This window comes from Pan paniscus, chromosome 3 (genome assembly GCF_029289425.2).
Source record: "Pan paniscus chromosome 3, NHGRI_mPanPan1-v2.0_pri, whole genome shotgun sequence".
NCBI classification, from domain to species: Eukaryota; Metazoa; Chordata; class Mammalia; order Primates; family Hominidae; genus Pan; species Pan paniscus.
Window position 1 is genome coordinate 146,031,216 of NC_073252.2, and position 15,079 is coordinate 146,046,294.

General features: G+C 38.3%; 1 protein-coding gene across 3 annotated transcripts in view; it reads right to left on the reverse strand.

Moving 5' to 3' along the window:
* The window catches only part of NR3C2 (nuclear receptor subfamily 3 group C member 2), a 366,145-nt gene that overhangs the window by 75,325 nt on the left and 275,741 nt on the right, over window positions 1-15,079 (reverse strand). For all 3 annotated transcript variants that reach the window (XM_034959228.3, XM_034959227.3, XM_003815857.5), the window contains exon 5: window positions 367-717. In XM_034959228.3, the coding sequence (XP_034815119.1) occupies window positions 367-717 (351 nt within the window). The remainder of the gene's footprint in view (window positions 1-366; window positions 718-15,079) is intronic.

The window sequence follows — 15,079 nt, forward strand, 5'->3', positions numbered from 1 at the left end:
TTTTAGTAGAAACTGGGTTTCACCATCTTGGCTAGGCTGGTCTTGAACTCCTGACCTCGTGATCCATCTGCTTCAGTAAGCCACCTGCCTCGGCCTCCCAAAGTGCTGGGATTACAAGCGTGAGCCACTGCGCCCAGCCATATCTGTCATTTTAACAATAAAATCCTTAACCCTGCATTCTCAGAAGAAATGAGCACATTAACCATATTTTTCCTATACACTTGATCAATTTGCTATCAATTTTAAAAATCTGATATCAGGATTTCATAGAACGCAAACTCCTCCTGCATGGTTGGAGATGGCGAAGTCAGTTGCCCAGATTTGTTAAGTTCAGGATGCAGCCTGTGAAAGGAGAGGCAATCCTACCTGGAAGTACCTTTGCCCACTTCACGACTTGGATCATCTGTTTGCCTGCTAAGCGGTTGAGCGTGGAGAGCAGATTTTCGGCTGTATCTGGTTTTGAGCTGTCATAGCCTGCATATACAATTTCAGGTTCAATGTTTTCAAGGACCATAACGGGGGAAGGTGTGAGCGCTCGTGAGATTGTGGAGAGCTGAGGAACCAGTGCTGTGTTGACCGAGGGTTCTTTTGCAGGAGCGATGTACGTTGTCCCTTCCTCTGGGCTTTGCGGGGGTGGGGGTGGGGGTGGGGGCTGCTGCTGCTGTGGCTGCTCCTCGTGAATCCCTTTTAACTTTCCCAACTTCTTTGACTTTCGTGCTATAAGAAACCATAAATGATAAGGCCAAATTAAAATTATGTTTGAAATATGCTGACTCAAACTGGTTAAAGTACAGTTTTCCTCTAAATAGGTCTTGTTATGTCAATAGGAACATGACCGTTTATTCCACTAAGAGAAAATGTATAAAGCTCAATTATTATTACTTACTATTGGTATTAGGAGAACAAACTCCTTCCTTCTTTCATTCATTTTTACTAGTCTTCACTGCCTGTCTCCTATAAGAGACTGTATAAGCTGCATAGGAACCCAGCTAATATGTTCAGTATAACCAAGCCTTACCCGGTCCTCGACAAGTGTTCAGCCTAGTGGGGGAGGACTTAAGAAATGTACCACCAACTGTACCGCAGTGCAGGTAGAGATCGGTAAGGGTATTCAATTAGGAAAAGAGGAAGTCAAATTGTCCCTGTTTGCAGACCACATGATTGTATATCTAGAAAACCCCATTGTCTCAGCCCAAAATCTCCTTAAGCTGATAAGCAATTTCAGCAAAGTCTCAGGATACAAAATCAATGTACAAAAATCACAAGCATTCTTATACACCAATAACAGACAAACAGAGAGCCAAATCATGAGTGAACTCCCATTCACAATTGCTTCAAAGAGAATAAAATACCTAGGAATCCAACTTACAAGGAACGTGAAGGACCTCTTCAAGGAGAACTACAAACCACTGCTCAAGGAAATAAAAGAGGATACAAACAAATGGAAGAACATTCCATGCTCATGGGTAGGAAGAATCAATATCATGAAAATGGCCATACTGCCCAAGGTAATTTATAGATTCAATGCCATCCCCATCAAGCTACCAATGACTTTCTTCACGGAATTGGAAAAAACTACTTTAAAGTTCATATGGAACCAAAAAAGAGCCCGCATCGCCAAGTCAATCCTAAGCCAAAAGAACAAAGCTGGAGGCATCATGCTACCTGACTTCAAACTATACTACAAGGCTACAGTAACCAAAACAGCATGGTACTGGTACCAAAACAGAGATATAGATCAATGGAACAGAACAGAGCCCTCAGAAATAACGCCGCATATCTACAACTATCTGATCTTTGACAAACCTGAGGAAAACAAGCAATGGGGAAAGGATTCCCTATTTAATAAATGGTGCTGGGAAAACTGGCTGGCCATATGGAGAAAGCTGAAACTGGATCCCTTCCTTACACCTTATACAAAAATTAATTCAAGATGGATTAAAGACTTAAACGTTAGACCTAAAACCATAAAAACCCTAGAAGAAAACCTAGGCAATACCATTCAGGACATAGGCGTGGGCAAGGACTTCATGTCTAAAACACCAAAAGCAATGGCAACAAAAGCCAAAATTGACAAATGGGATCTAATTAAACTAAAGAGCTTCTGCACAGCAAAAGAAACTACCATCAGAGTGAACAGGCAACCTACAAAATGGGAGAAAATTTTCGCAACCTACTTATCTGACAAAGGGCTAATATCCAGAATCTACAATGAACTCAAACAAATTTACAAGAAAAAAACAAACAACCCCATCAAAAAGTGGGCAAAGGATATGAACAGACACTTCTCAAAAGAAGACATTTATGCAAAGGATATGAACAGACACTTCTCAAAAGAAGACATTTATGCAGCCAAAAGACACATGAAAAAATGCTCATCATCACTGGCCATCAGACAAATGCAAATCAAAACCACAATGAGATACCATCTCACACCAGTTAGAATGGCAATCATTAAAAAGTCAGGAAACAACAGGTGCTGGAGAGGATGTGGAGAAATAGGAACACTTTTACACTGTTGGTGGGACTGTAAACTAGTTCAACCATTGTGGAAGTCAGTGTGGCGATTCCTCAGGGATCTAGAACTAGAAATACCATTTGACCCAGCAATCCCATTACTGGGTATATACCCAAAGGATTATAAATCATGCTGCGATAAAGACACATGCACACGTATGTTTATTGCGGCACTATTCACAATAGCAAAGACTTGGAACCAACCCAAATGTCCAACAATGATAGACTGGATTAAGAAAATGTGGCACATATACACCATGGAATACTATGCAGCCATAGAAAATGAATCCATGTCCTTTGTAGGGACATGGATGAAATTGGAAATCATCATTCTCAGTAAACTATCGCAAGGACAAAAAACCAAACACCGCAGGTTCTCACTCATAGATGGGAATTGAACAATGAGAACACATGGACACAGGAAGGGGAACATCACACTCTGGGGACTGTTGTGGGGTGGGGGGAGGGGGGAGGGATAGCATTAGGAGATATACCTAATGCTAAATGACGAGTTAATGGGTGCAGCACACCAGCATGGCACATGTATACATATGTAACTAACCTGCACATTGTGCACATGTACCCTAAAACTTAAAGTATAATAAAAAAAAACCGAAAATGGCTAAAATTTATTGAATGCTTACTAATGCCAGGCACTGTTCTAAATGCTCTATATAAATTAACTAATTTAATAATTTTATGAGTAGATTCTATTATGATTCTCATTGTAGAATAAGGAAACAGAGACCAGAAAGTTTAAGAAATATAAGATCACACATCTTGTGTATCTGAAATAGAGTTTAAAGGAAGGGTAAATTACTTCATATGCGAATATGATGGAGGTGGTGGGGGAGGTGGGAAGGTTGGGAGGTAGATGGGTAGATGGATAGATAATTGGGAAGACAGATGAATGAGAGAACGATTAAAAAAAAAGTTAAGAAGCACCAAACTGAGCTTAGGTATGTGAGAATTACTTACGTTACAAATGGAACATTTCAATTTATTTAAAAATTCTTGAAGCAAACAGACACCTTCTACTTAACCCTAACAGTCATGAGAACTTACAGGACACAAATTTAACGCAGAGTAGGACTATGTTACACCAATTAACTTGATTTAAAAATAGAGTAATTTGCGTTGATAATTATAGCCATTAATGTTTATCACGTTCATCACAGAAAGTCTTACAATTCAGATAAAAGATAAGCTATCAAACAACAAAAGCTATATTAAATATTGGAACCAGGCTTAAAAGATGAATAAGACATAACTACTGGCTTTAAGAAGTTTAATATTAACAAAATTTTTAAACTTCAATAATTAATTTATAGGCTGTCTCTTTAATAAAAGATTTGAGGCACAGAAATCTGATTTTTAGAACTGTTTATCAAGGAAAAGCAGATGTATCATATTCACGTATGTTAATGGAAGATGCTGACCAAGAACTGCCCAGGAGTGCTGAGCTGGCACTAGTAACCCAGATACTTCTGATGAATGGATGAGTGAACAAATGAAAAATACTCAGCAAAGTGCCTCAAAAACTAGACAAAACAGAAAAGAACAAAGCACCCAGGTAATCTAAAAACCTCGTCAACTGACGACTCTATCAGAGCTTAAGAAAATCCTCAATAGCATTAATTTGTCTTTTGGGCAATTAGATAAACTCTCCTCTAAGTCTCAACTGATTCATCTGAAAAATGGGCATGACAATGTCTCCCACTCTTATCTCTCAGAGAACTAAATGGGTATGACAAATAAAAACATGTTGGAAATTATTATTAACATCTGAAATAACATGTCAATGTCACTTCCATTCTTCCCCCATAATTTTGTAAGCATTAAAAATATTCCAGCACATTAAGGTGTTCTCATCCTTTATAGGACCACATCTGATGATAACCATAATTTATTGACTAGAACAGCCAAGGGTGATATTTTCAAATTTTATTAAAAGTGACTTTTTTTGCAAACTAATGATAAAATTCATATTGCTTTAGGCTTTCAGTCTACAATGCTGTGCTTATTCTCACGGCTGATTTAAGGTCAATGATAGGAAATGTCATGAAGAATACTTAATATTTTCTCCAGCACTTACACACAAGGCTGTGGTCTGTAGCATAAACCTAGGGAGCTGATTGTCGACATCACATTTAGCATTTCAGGTACATTTAACTTTATACTGTGATTTTGTGAATATATGTAGGACACTTGGAATTGAGTAATAATGCATATTTACTCCAATAGTTCAAGGTAATAAATATCTCCAGTGTATCTTCAGCCATGCGTATTTACCCAATATCTTTTCTTAAAGGGCCAAAAATATGGTTACTTAATTCATTATATCAAAGTAATGTTTCTAAAATGCTTGAATATTTTATACTATTCTAAAACATGCTATATGGTAAAATTTAAGCTCTTCAAAGTGGGTAATAATGTCTTATGTATCCCTATAACATCATATCACTTCCCATGATGCTTATGGGTACTCAATAAAAATGTCTGTTGAATAAATTTACCTTAGTTAAAAATTTTAATAAACGTTAACAAACTATTACATATATAAAGTATTAGTTTACTTCCCTGTGGGAAATGTGGGCAAGCTTCTGAGATTTTATGATAAAATTTCTGAATTGTTAATTATTATTCCTTTTCAAAATTTCTACTGTGTAATGACCCACTTGTGGAGTTATTACTCTTAAAATACCATATCTAAAATAAGCTAAATGTATTTAGCATTTCATGTTCCAAGCACAGTTCAAAAGAGCTTTTACTTGTTTTTAGCATTCCAATGCTCACCATGACCCTATGATAGGCACTATTTTCATTTTTCAGGTGAAAAAACTGAAACACAGAAAGAATAACTACTTTTTCATATTGCAGAGCTAGTAAATACCAGGGTGAGGATTTGAATCCAGCTAGGGCTCAGAGTTCACACCCTTAACCTCTATGCTACACGCAGTCTCTCTTCTAAACCTTTTCTCTTTATCTAATTTGTACAATTTTTATACTTTAAGATTAGCTAGCATAAGCTTCAAATCCAAGTGTATAATTAAGATGTTTGCTAATTACACAGGAACATTGTTGGCTGAAGATACTTAAGGAACATGTTTCTATTAACCAAAAGCATCAGTGAACATACATTTGGGAGCTTACCACTATTTAGCACCTTACTAAATCAATATTGAGTTTATGGCCATTGAGCTTTGTGATCTCATGTTCCCAGGCGGCCAGACCCAAACAGCATTTTCTCCATTGCCAGCAACAGTAGCTGTGTGTGTATCTGTGTGTGTGCACGTGCAGGGTACATTAATGTGACTGTAAATGTCTCCCAGTCCCAATTAAACTCACTTAAAAGAGGAGTTTCACTTGTTCTACCTGGATATTATAATAACTAGTATGTGCTTAGTTGCTGCCCTCAGGTGCCTAGTCCTTAATTACTAGTAACATTTTGGCAGCCACTCTTTCCTGGCACTGCTGGGAGACAACTCCTTAGATTCTCATGAATTGTTCCCCGAGGAACTGGCACTGGGGAGGCCCTGCTTCCTATCCTGACCAACCTGCAAAAGGGCAGGCAGAGCACATCTTGGTGGGACTCTATTAAAACTGTGACAGATTTCTAATGAGATCTCAAGATTCACAAGAGCTTTGAAACATGACATGGCAAGATTTCCTTTTTTGCTTTGCTCCACCCTCCTGAGGCTGGTATGACCTGCTACATACCTTTTTGACAAGCCACTGTTGTGGCCGAATGATGGCTGGCTAGGACTTTCACCACGTAAAGATTCTTTAGTCTTAGAAATGGTAATCAGGACAATTTTCCCCCTCTGGAGTATAGTAAAAGAGTGATATATAGTAGAATATGGAATCTTGTTCAATTACAATATTTCATTAGAAAAAAATAAAGTGAGAATTCTGTGATTGCAGAAATGCTTCATGCCATGTCTCGAAATTTTAGGTCTTGGCAGTAAACATTAGAGTGGTTATATTGAGGTTATATTAAAATATATATATTTTCTGTTCACAGGCCAAATGTAATTACTGCCCACAAAACAGTAACAGCATTCTCTCCCCTTGCCCCCACCACCAACTATCTTCTTTAACAGACCATTTCTCCCGTCACCCTCATACATGGGGCACGAATTTCAGCCCAATAACCCTAATTGTTCTTTCCTCATCTCTTTATTTGCATGACTTCTCTTTGCCTTTCGACTGCCAGAGAAGGAGTACTCTCAAAGACAGGGGGCAACTAAGTAATCTGGCCATGAAACCAAAGGAAGCAATGTCATCCTTCTATAGGGTTAAGAACTAATTTGCACTAATAGGAAAAAGATCATCTAAATCAATCCCAATGCAATAAACACCAGTAGAACTGGGTCCCAGGGCAATAAATAATTAGCTTGTCAATTGATTATAAGGAAGTAGCATTTCAATTGTTTATAAATACTCTTAGAGTGGTTAAGAAAGTTGAATGGTTTTTTAAAACCACTTAAGAGTGGTTTTTTAAAAAGTGTCTTCAAATATTCTCAGATTAATCTACATAATTTAATAAGTTAACACACATTATTGATTTTGTTGATATGGAAAACATGCTAAGGCAAACACAAACCCAAACTTTGATCACTTTAAAAGATATTCCAAATGAGTGAGTATCCATATATTACACTTTTTTTTTTTTTGAGATGGAGTCTCACTCTGTTGCCCAGGGTGGAGTGCAATGTCACTGTATCGGCTCACTGCAACCTCCGTCTCCTGGGTTCAAGCAATTCTCCTGCCTCAGCCTCCCAAGTAGATGGGATTACAGGTGCCCACCAGCACACCTGGCTAATTTTTAAAATATTTTTAGTAGAGGCGGGGTTTTACCATGTTTGGCCAGGTTGGTCTCGAACTCCTGACCTCAGGTAATCCGTCTGCCTTGGCCTCATATATTGCATTTTAATGTGTATGTAAAGCTATCCACAGATACCTGCATCTACATCTATAATAAATATAAATTTGTTGCAATTGTTGTATAAGTTTATTACTTAGCAAATAACTAATATCCACCCATTGTATAAGAAGTACCCAGTTTGTGAGCAATGTAATGCTGACTAACAAGATCTGAGCCCTGATAAGAGATTACAATCGTAGGGAAGTTGAATCGATATATAATAAAGTAATTAGGTTTATAAAGCTGGCTATGATAAGTTTTGGGTCACTGGCATTTACAAGATATTTGGAGAGAAAGACAATGGCAGAGAGAAGTTGTTTTCTCTCTCCATGGGAGCGCACACTATCCTGTCCCCTCTGTGGTAATTTCCACCAAGCCCTGGTTTGCTTTTGGTGTCAGGCAGATTACACCGAAGGCCTATGAGGACCAGGACACTTTGCTGTATGGGGATCCACCTGGAGTCAAGTGCCATTGACCCACCTAAGAGGAGAGTCCCTTAGGCCAGAAGCCAGAACTGGGCAGAGGGGCTCAAGGGAATCTGAGGGAGTCAGAATAGGGGTTCTCTGATTTTACAGAGACAATAACAAATTTCTGGAAGATGATTCCCCACAACAGAAATATACCACTGGAGACAGACAGGAAGTCAGATAGGGACAAAGCTGGGAAGATGCTTCTGAGGTTCTTCTGGGGCTAGACAGATGGTGAGCATGATTACTTTTATGGCATTTGTATTTTCTGTAGCTATATTCTTTTTTTCTCCTCTAATATGTACATTTTTCATCCCCCCTCCCCTTTTTAATGCCAATCAAACTCAGGAATGTGTGCACACAGAAGGGGTTTTCAAGGTGAGACAACATGTCTTCGAGGTCTGGCCAGGCTGGGGACCTCACCAGACCAAGAAAGAACCTCAGGGGAAGAGGAAACTCAGAACATCGGAGATTTAAATAGCTTCTGGTAATCATCTCTGGGCAATGGAGAAAGCTTCTGGAGCTTTCTTGTGCTCAAGGCCTGGCTGGTTTTGAATGAAAACAAGATAGGCCACTGCTGGACTGTGTCGCATGGGGCTGAGGCTGCCCTGTAATTCTGAAGTGCCCTCCGGCATCTCTTAGGAAGAGCTGCAGCAGTGGTGAGGCAGAGAGGTGGCTCGTGCCTCCCTGCCAGGGTGGGTGGACAGTGGATTGATTACGCCTGACAACTCCTACTTGGGCCCTGTCACTGTTGTGCTGATAGAGACCTTGAGGAGTATCAGAAGGGAGTAACAAAATGACAAATCCTCTACCCACATGTTTTACCCTCAGGACAAAACATGCTTCTGAAAGAAAAAAAGGTGGAAAAGACTGCGGTTGACTTATTCCAGAGTAGAGGATGAGGTCTATGAGAAGCCCAAAAACAGTTTCAAAAACTTAAAGAGACATTGGCTAAATCATGGGGAGCATCTATTTTCTATTTCCACTGAGGTCAAGATAAGATATGAAGGGTTTAAAGGGCAGAAGAAGGGATTTAGATTAGACATTAGGAGAATTTCCTCCCAGCATTCTGGAATGTGTTATGGAGAAAGCTTGGAATGTACTACTAGCAAGAACATGTACTATTCTTTTCTAAAAATTCTAAGATAATAGGTAAGCAGGCACCCTGCTTGCCTGAGGGCAGTTCTGCCCTAAGGTAGAAGAAAGTGATTAAATGAGTTATTGAGATCTGGTGGCCCTACAATGCAAGTAAATAAGACCCTCTGATGTACATTCCAGACTTACATTTGTCTGAAAGAAATCTCTCTGGCTCATACTTTTCTGAAAAACAGGAATAAATCTCTTATATTTATATGTGTGGTAAAAGATAATTTCAGAAATACGTTTCCAAAATATGCACAAAGGGCAAAGACTGTGACCTCAGAATGCCTGTTTGAGAGAATGTCCAGCACCATGGGAAAAAACCAAACACCTAACGTCCTCTGTGCTCTCTTCTCCGCTCTATCCCACCCCCACCCTCCTTTTTTTAAAAGTAGTTTTACCATTATAAAGCAAGCTGTTTGCTCAGTCCTGTATGTAAAAAACACTCTTTGGTTTCTTGTAATCTTGAGATTACATTATTTTATTAGTGGAGAAAATAGTAAAGAGCTATCATTAATGGAGAATCTATATGTCAGGTACTAAGATAACAGTTTTTAGAAATATCCCATTCAATGTCTTCATAAGCACACTATGAGGTAGGTACTGTGTTATCACCATGTACAGAGGGGTAAAGTGACTTATGCAATAACTGTAAGTAGCATTAGAGGGAAGTGACTTATTGTAATGACATGAAAAACTACAATAGAGAAATCCCATTACATTTGCAGACAACATCTAATGACATCTAATCAGAAGGTCAAAGGGGGTGAGAAGAGGATCGACAGCTAAAATGGCTTTTCTAAATTATCTATAAGGTCACCACTGGATCACCTCTGTTGACAGAGATTAGTCTTTTAAATAGGAGGCTTGTAACAACCTGTACCAATACACAAGTTGCTTTCATTTCTAACTCCCTGGGCAGCACAGTCAACTTCTTTACACTGGAAGGTTATTTTACTGTTACAGACAGTTCAGGCTTTTTGCTTTTGCTCCCTGTTGTGACACCTTGATTCTAACTGGAGGAGAATTACAATTTTATCTGACTAGATAGAAATCAATCTAGTCAGTCTGTATAAAAAATAGAACTTACTAAGGAAAGACCCTACTTCTTTTATTAAAAATAAAGTTCCTGAGCTCCATTGCAACTGGTAACTTCTTCAGACAAATATATCATTATTTAGATGTAAATATCTACATCAAATTTACATTCTTTAGAAAATAGAGTATCTGCTTTGTAAATTCTTATTCTTTGAGGATAACTATGCTGAAGACTGATGTATGTGCATGTGTAAAACAAACAAGCAAAAAAGAAAACCTTTAAGTAGTTTTATAATACATTTAAAATAAGAAAAATAGCACTATGATAGCTGTAGTCACACAGCAAACGGCCCCTCCCTCAGTTAAAAAGTTAATTCTTTAACAGCTTCAAGGGCTGCCTTCTTGGCATATGTCTCAGCAGAGAATTTATTACATGAAACACGATCTCATTGGGCATGCAAGGTAAATAGACTCATTAAGAATGTTTTATGAAGAAACATTACTGTTCTAACAAGGTCACAGGGGTGAATAAGTTATGAGAAAGAGACAAAAGGCAGTGACCTGGAAATGGACTGCAGCACCCAGCTTAGTTTACTAGGCCTTCCCAAGTTCTAGCATGATCTTCACTAGGCTTGGGCTGAAAATAACTAGTTAGACGCTGGAACCTACAGTGGTAGAAATGTGCCAGGAAGGGCCCTATGCATACCTCCTCAAACTGTCAAGTCAACTCAAGCAGGGTCCACATCAAGCAAATATGATATACAAAAATAAGAGCTTACCAAACAGATAGATGAGGGGAACAGTTACACTAAGTAATAGTTTTTTAAAAAACAAAAATTTAAGCCAAAGATTCCTTGAATAAGCACTTAAAGAATATTTAAACTATAATACATGTACATTTGCTTGCACATCACTTTTTAGGGCTGTTTCAATTATTCTGTTCTCCCTCTAAACATTTGTTGCTACTTTAGTGCAGTGGTTTCCACATCTTGGTCCCTTGATTATACCCAGTGACTTGGAAGTACCCAAGACTTCTAAGACAGCTAAGGAAGTTGCCTAAATTTCATTTCAGAATTTTTTTTTATGATTAGTGTAATTTGTGTACTAAGAAATAAAAACTTTTAATGAGGAATTAAAAAATATATACACCAGGAAAGAGTTTTATCTCCAATATTAATTTTCTTCAAAATATTTCTTCCCTCTTAGTTCAACAGTCTTTCTGTGAAATAAATTACTTATGGCTACATCATTATAATTTTAATTATTTCTTAAAGAACTATTACTTAACAACATATATTATCAAAAACTACCTTAATTATAATCAAATCGTAAGTAATCCTTTACATTATTTATATGAAAAGAAAGCTGAGTTTTACTCAAGAATACTAATGCTGCGATTATAACGGAACCATTAAAAACTATTAAAATTGCTTAGTAAGAAAAAGAAATGATGAGCCAGATAACCAAACAAAATAACAATCCTGTGAATTGATACAAAAATATTTTTCACAATTGTTTTAACAGTCTGTATTTCTGAGTACCTTCACTCTATTATTAAGAACATTTTACAAATGCAAGACAAAAGAAGCTAAGCAGAATTTTTAAACAATCTTCAAGTCAGAAGCTAGTACTAACATAAAAAAGGAAAAGCATAGTAAGTATATATTAATGAGTTAACAGGATGCCATGCAAGTTGGAGGGCAAAATTAAATAGGCCCGAGGAAAGAGAAAGCAAACCTTAATAGTTATTGCTTTTATGCATTTAAATATTACTCCACATTTTATTCCACTGACATTATCAAAACTAGTCTAAATTAAGAATTAATAGTAGCCAATGATGCATGTACTTCAAAAAAAAGTTATTTTTCTAGGCTGGGATCTCTTCAGGATACAGACTGAATTGGTCTGGAAACTCCCAGATAAAGCAGAGCCAAACAAAATCGCCTTTTTTGAATAAGTGATTGTCTTGCAGTTGCTTCTCCTGTTTGGATTCCAGCTAGTCTCTGCACACAGGGTTGGTATTGCAGCATCTTGAGGCACTTTGATGATGTCTTGTGCCGTCAGGTCTCAGGGCACTGCCGAGGACCTGGTGGTGGGCAGGGCCACGCCAGAGTGGCCAGAATGGGGGCAGACACACAGGCCTGCCCTGCCCTGCCCAGCTCTGTTTACAAGACTAACTTCTGTTTTTTCATTTGGTATTCTGCCACAGTGTAAATTCCAGAGCTTTGGTGACTCTCTCGAAATCTAATTCTGCACAGCAGGCTGAACAAATGCCTCTTTAAAAGAATGTGCTTCCCATTTTAGTTTCAAAAGTATTCTTCGTATTTCTATCATTTAGTCATACCCTACCACCCTAAAGGAAAAGGGTCCAAGAGAGGATTTAAGAAAGTTCTTAATATGTAAGATACCAACTCATTGAAAATAAGCTTTTGGGGAAAGTTTAACTTTAAAGGTTTTTTATTTTTCATGATTCCTTATAATCTATATTTTCCATTCATATGAGATTGAACAATAGACTTGGATAGAAACAGTCAGCCGTTATCCATCAAAGCTGTGAAGGACCCGTCCTGGGAGGACTTCCGGAAATTTTAATGGGTAGTTCAGGAAGGGCAGCTGGGTCATTTCTGAAAGTTTTCTTGGGGGGAGATTGGGGGCTGTAATTCACATTTAAATTGCTATTAATTTTTAAAGTAACATCACATTGATAGTACAGAAATTAAACAAAACAGTTTTCGTTTCTTCTCTCAAATTGTTTGCCACTTCCTTGTTACTATTCTGCTTATGTTCTAATGGCAGGTTTCCCTTCATTTAAAACAAAGTCTGCTGCATGTGGTGATTTTCACACTTATATTCCTAGATCCAAAGAATGATAGATCTTCAACAAATGATTTCACTGATGGCTTTGTTAGTGCAAGGACAAGCCTCTCCTGGGTCACAAGGTGGCCCATGGCTGTCACTCCAGTGAAGCTCTTGACTAGGATTGGTTCTTCACTGCTGACTTAGAATAAGGCCAACCTTGTGCTATGATTTTAAAATGGGTGATGTGGTTCTAAGTCATGTACTATGTAAAACTCTCTTTTTAACCCTCATAATAATTTCAACCCCCAAATTTAAATGGGGCTAACAAAAGCCTATATAATCTTCCCTTTAGAGCATTTTTATCCTTTAGTGATTTTTTTCGGACCCACAGTTAAGATTAGACATTCTCTTTTATAGTCAGATATTCTCCCTTCACAGATATGATCATAGAGGATAAAGATCATAAGGCCATGCCCAACATGATATACTCTATACTCGACTCGTTTGTTCAGTTTCTGAAGTATTACGCTTAGAACTTATCTAAGTATTTTATTGCATGGCACACAGTTGGCACTAAATAAGTGCTTACTGAACCAAGGGAAAGACAGAACAAATAAACCAATAAGTGAATGCTTTGCTGACCCTCTATACCAGGTTACTTTTCTTGATGTGATAACCACAGCCACCATTTTCTAATAACACTGTTAAGAGAAATGGAAAGAGAGGATGTTGGGTTTCACCCCAAACCCCAATGAACTAGGCTAGTCTACCTAGAAAACAATTCCAGGCAAGGCTCAACCCAGCATCACGCTGATAACAAAAGTAAGTCAAGCAACCTCCAAGAAGCAAAGCCAAGTACAGGAGCAGAGGACCTGACAGACCTGTGGCCAGGGGGACCTAATGCTGTTTTCTCTGGCTGGGCAGCAAACAAGCAGGCGGTCCTGCCACTTCTAACCTTGAGAGAGTCTGAAGAGAGAGGAAACAGGGAGAAGCCAAAAAGAAAAGAGGCCTTTAGCTTCATAGAACCATACTCCAGAAGTAGACTCCAGGAAAGAGGCAGTCTATATACTTAATCTTAGGGCCCAATAAACATCATTAAATGAGCCACAGCAGCATGGGCTCCTTTTTGTGGGTTGAATGATGGAAAGTGTGTTTGACCTTGACCCTCTCTTCCTTATGGAAGGGGCAAGTGATGCACAGAAAGACTAATCTCCCCCTGCCCCAAATGCCCATCATCAATTCAAGGTTTTAGTACCCAAATTGCAAGCACTCTAAGAGAATGAGAGCCTTCTAGACCCAGAAAGGACCTCACGAAACACCCAATTTAATCTATTTTAAATGAGAGGAAATAAAGTTCCAGAAAGATGAACTGGCTTGCCAGGGTTCCAGCTGATAGAGGTGGCATGTACACGGAGACTCACCGTTTCAAGTTCAGTGGCCTGTTAGCGGTGTCAGCACCAGAACTGTTATGTAGGAGGGACTTAGAGAAATGTGTGAAAACACATTTGCTTCATAAGACATTTATTGGTATTTATTTAGGATAGGTTGGAAGGCATTTGGTGAAAATTATGAGGGGAAGGCTAAAAACCTCTCCCAAGGCCATCCAACAACCACTGTAATATCTGTTTAATTTGGCATAAACACAAAACCATCCAAATGGAATTTCAGCTTTTTACAAAATAGTTTCTTCAGAATTACCGTGAGAAGCTACAAGTTAGATGACAAAGTTATCCATGACTCTTGGTGACCAGCTCCTTAGCAGATAGCCAGTGAGTTGTCTTACCTGTGTGGGATGTGCCTATGTTTGTAATGTGCCTATGTTTAGTAATCACGTACCAAAAATATGCCTTCATAAAGTACCCAATAATTACCATGCATCACTCTAACTGTAAATTTCAAGAAGACACTAAAGAACTGTTGTAGACCTGACTATCAAAGCCCTGTGAATTGAAATCAATATACCATAACGTGTGAATGTTAGATACAAGTTGAAGCCCCTGAAGGCAGGTCACTACGGTGGCATAAACATCAGTTTTTTCTAAGTACCAAGCAGCATCTGGATGAATAGATCTACGATGACCATATTGCCTTCACTGTACATGGCCTAAACTCATCTCTCTGGAAAGTTAATCTTTCATAACATTAACATCAGTATGGTTAAGAAATCACTTACATAAATTATTCTCAATAT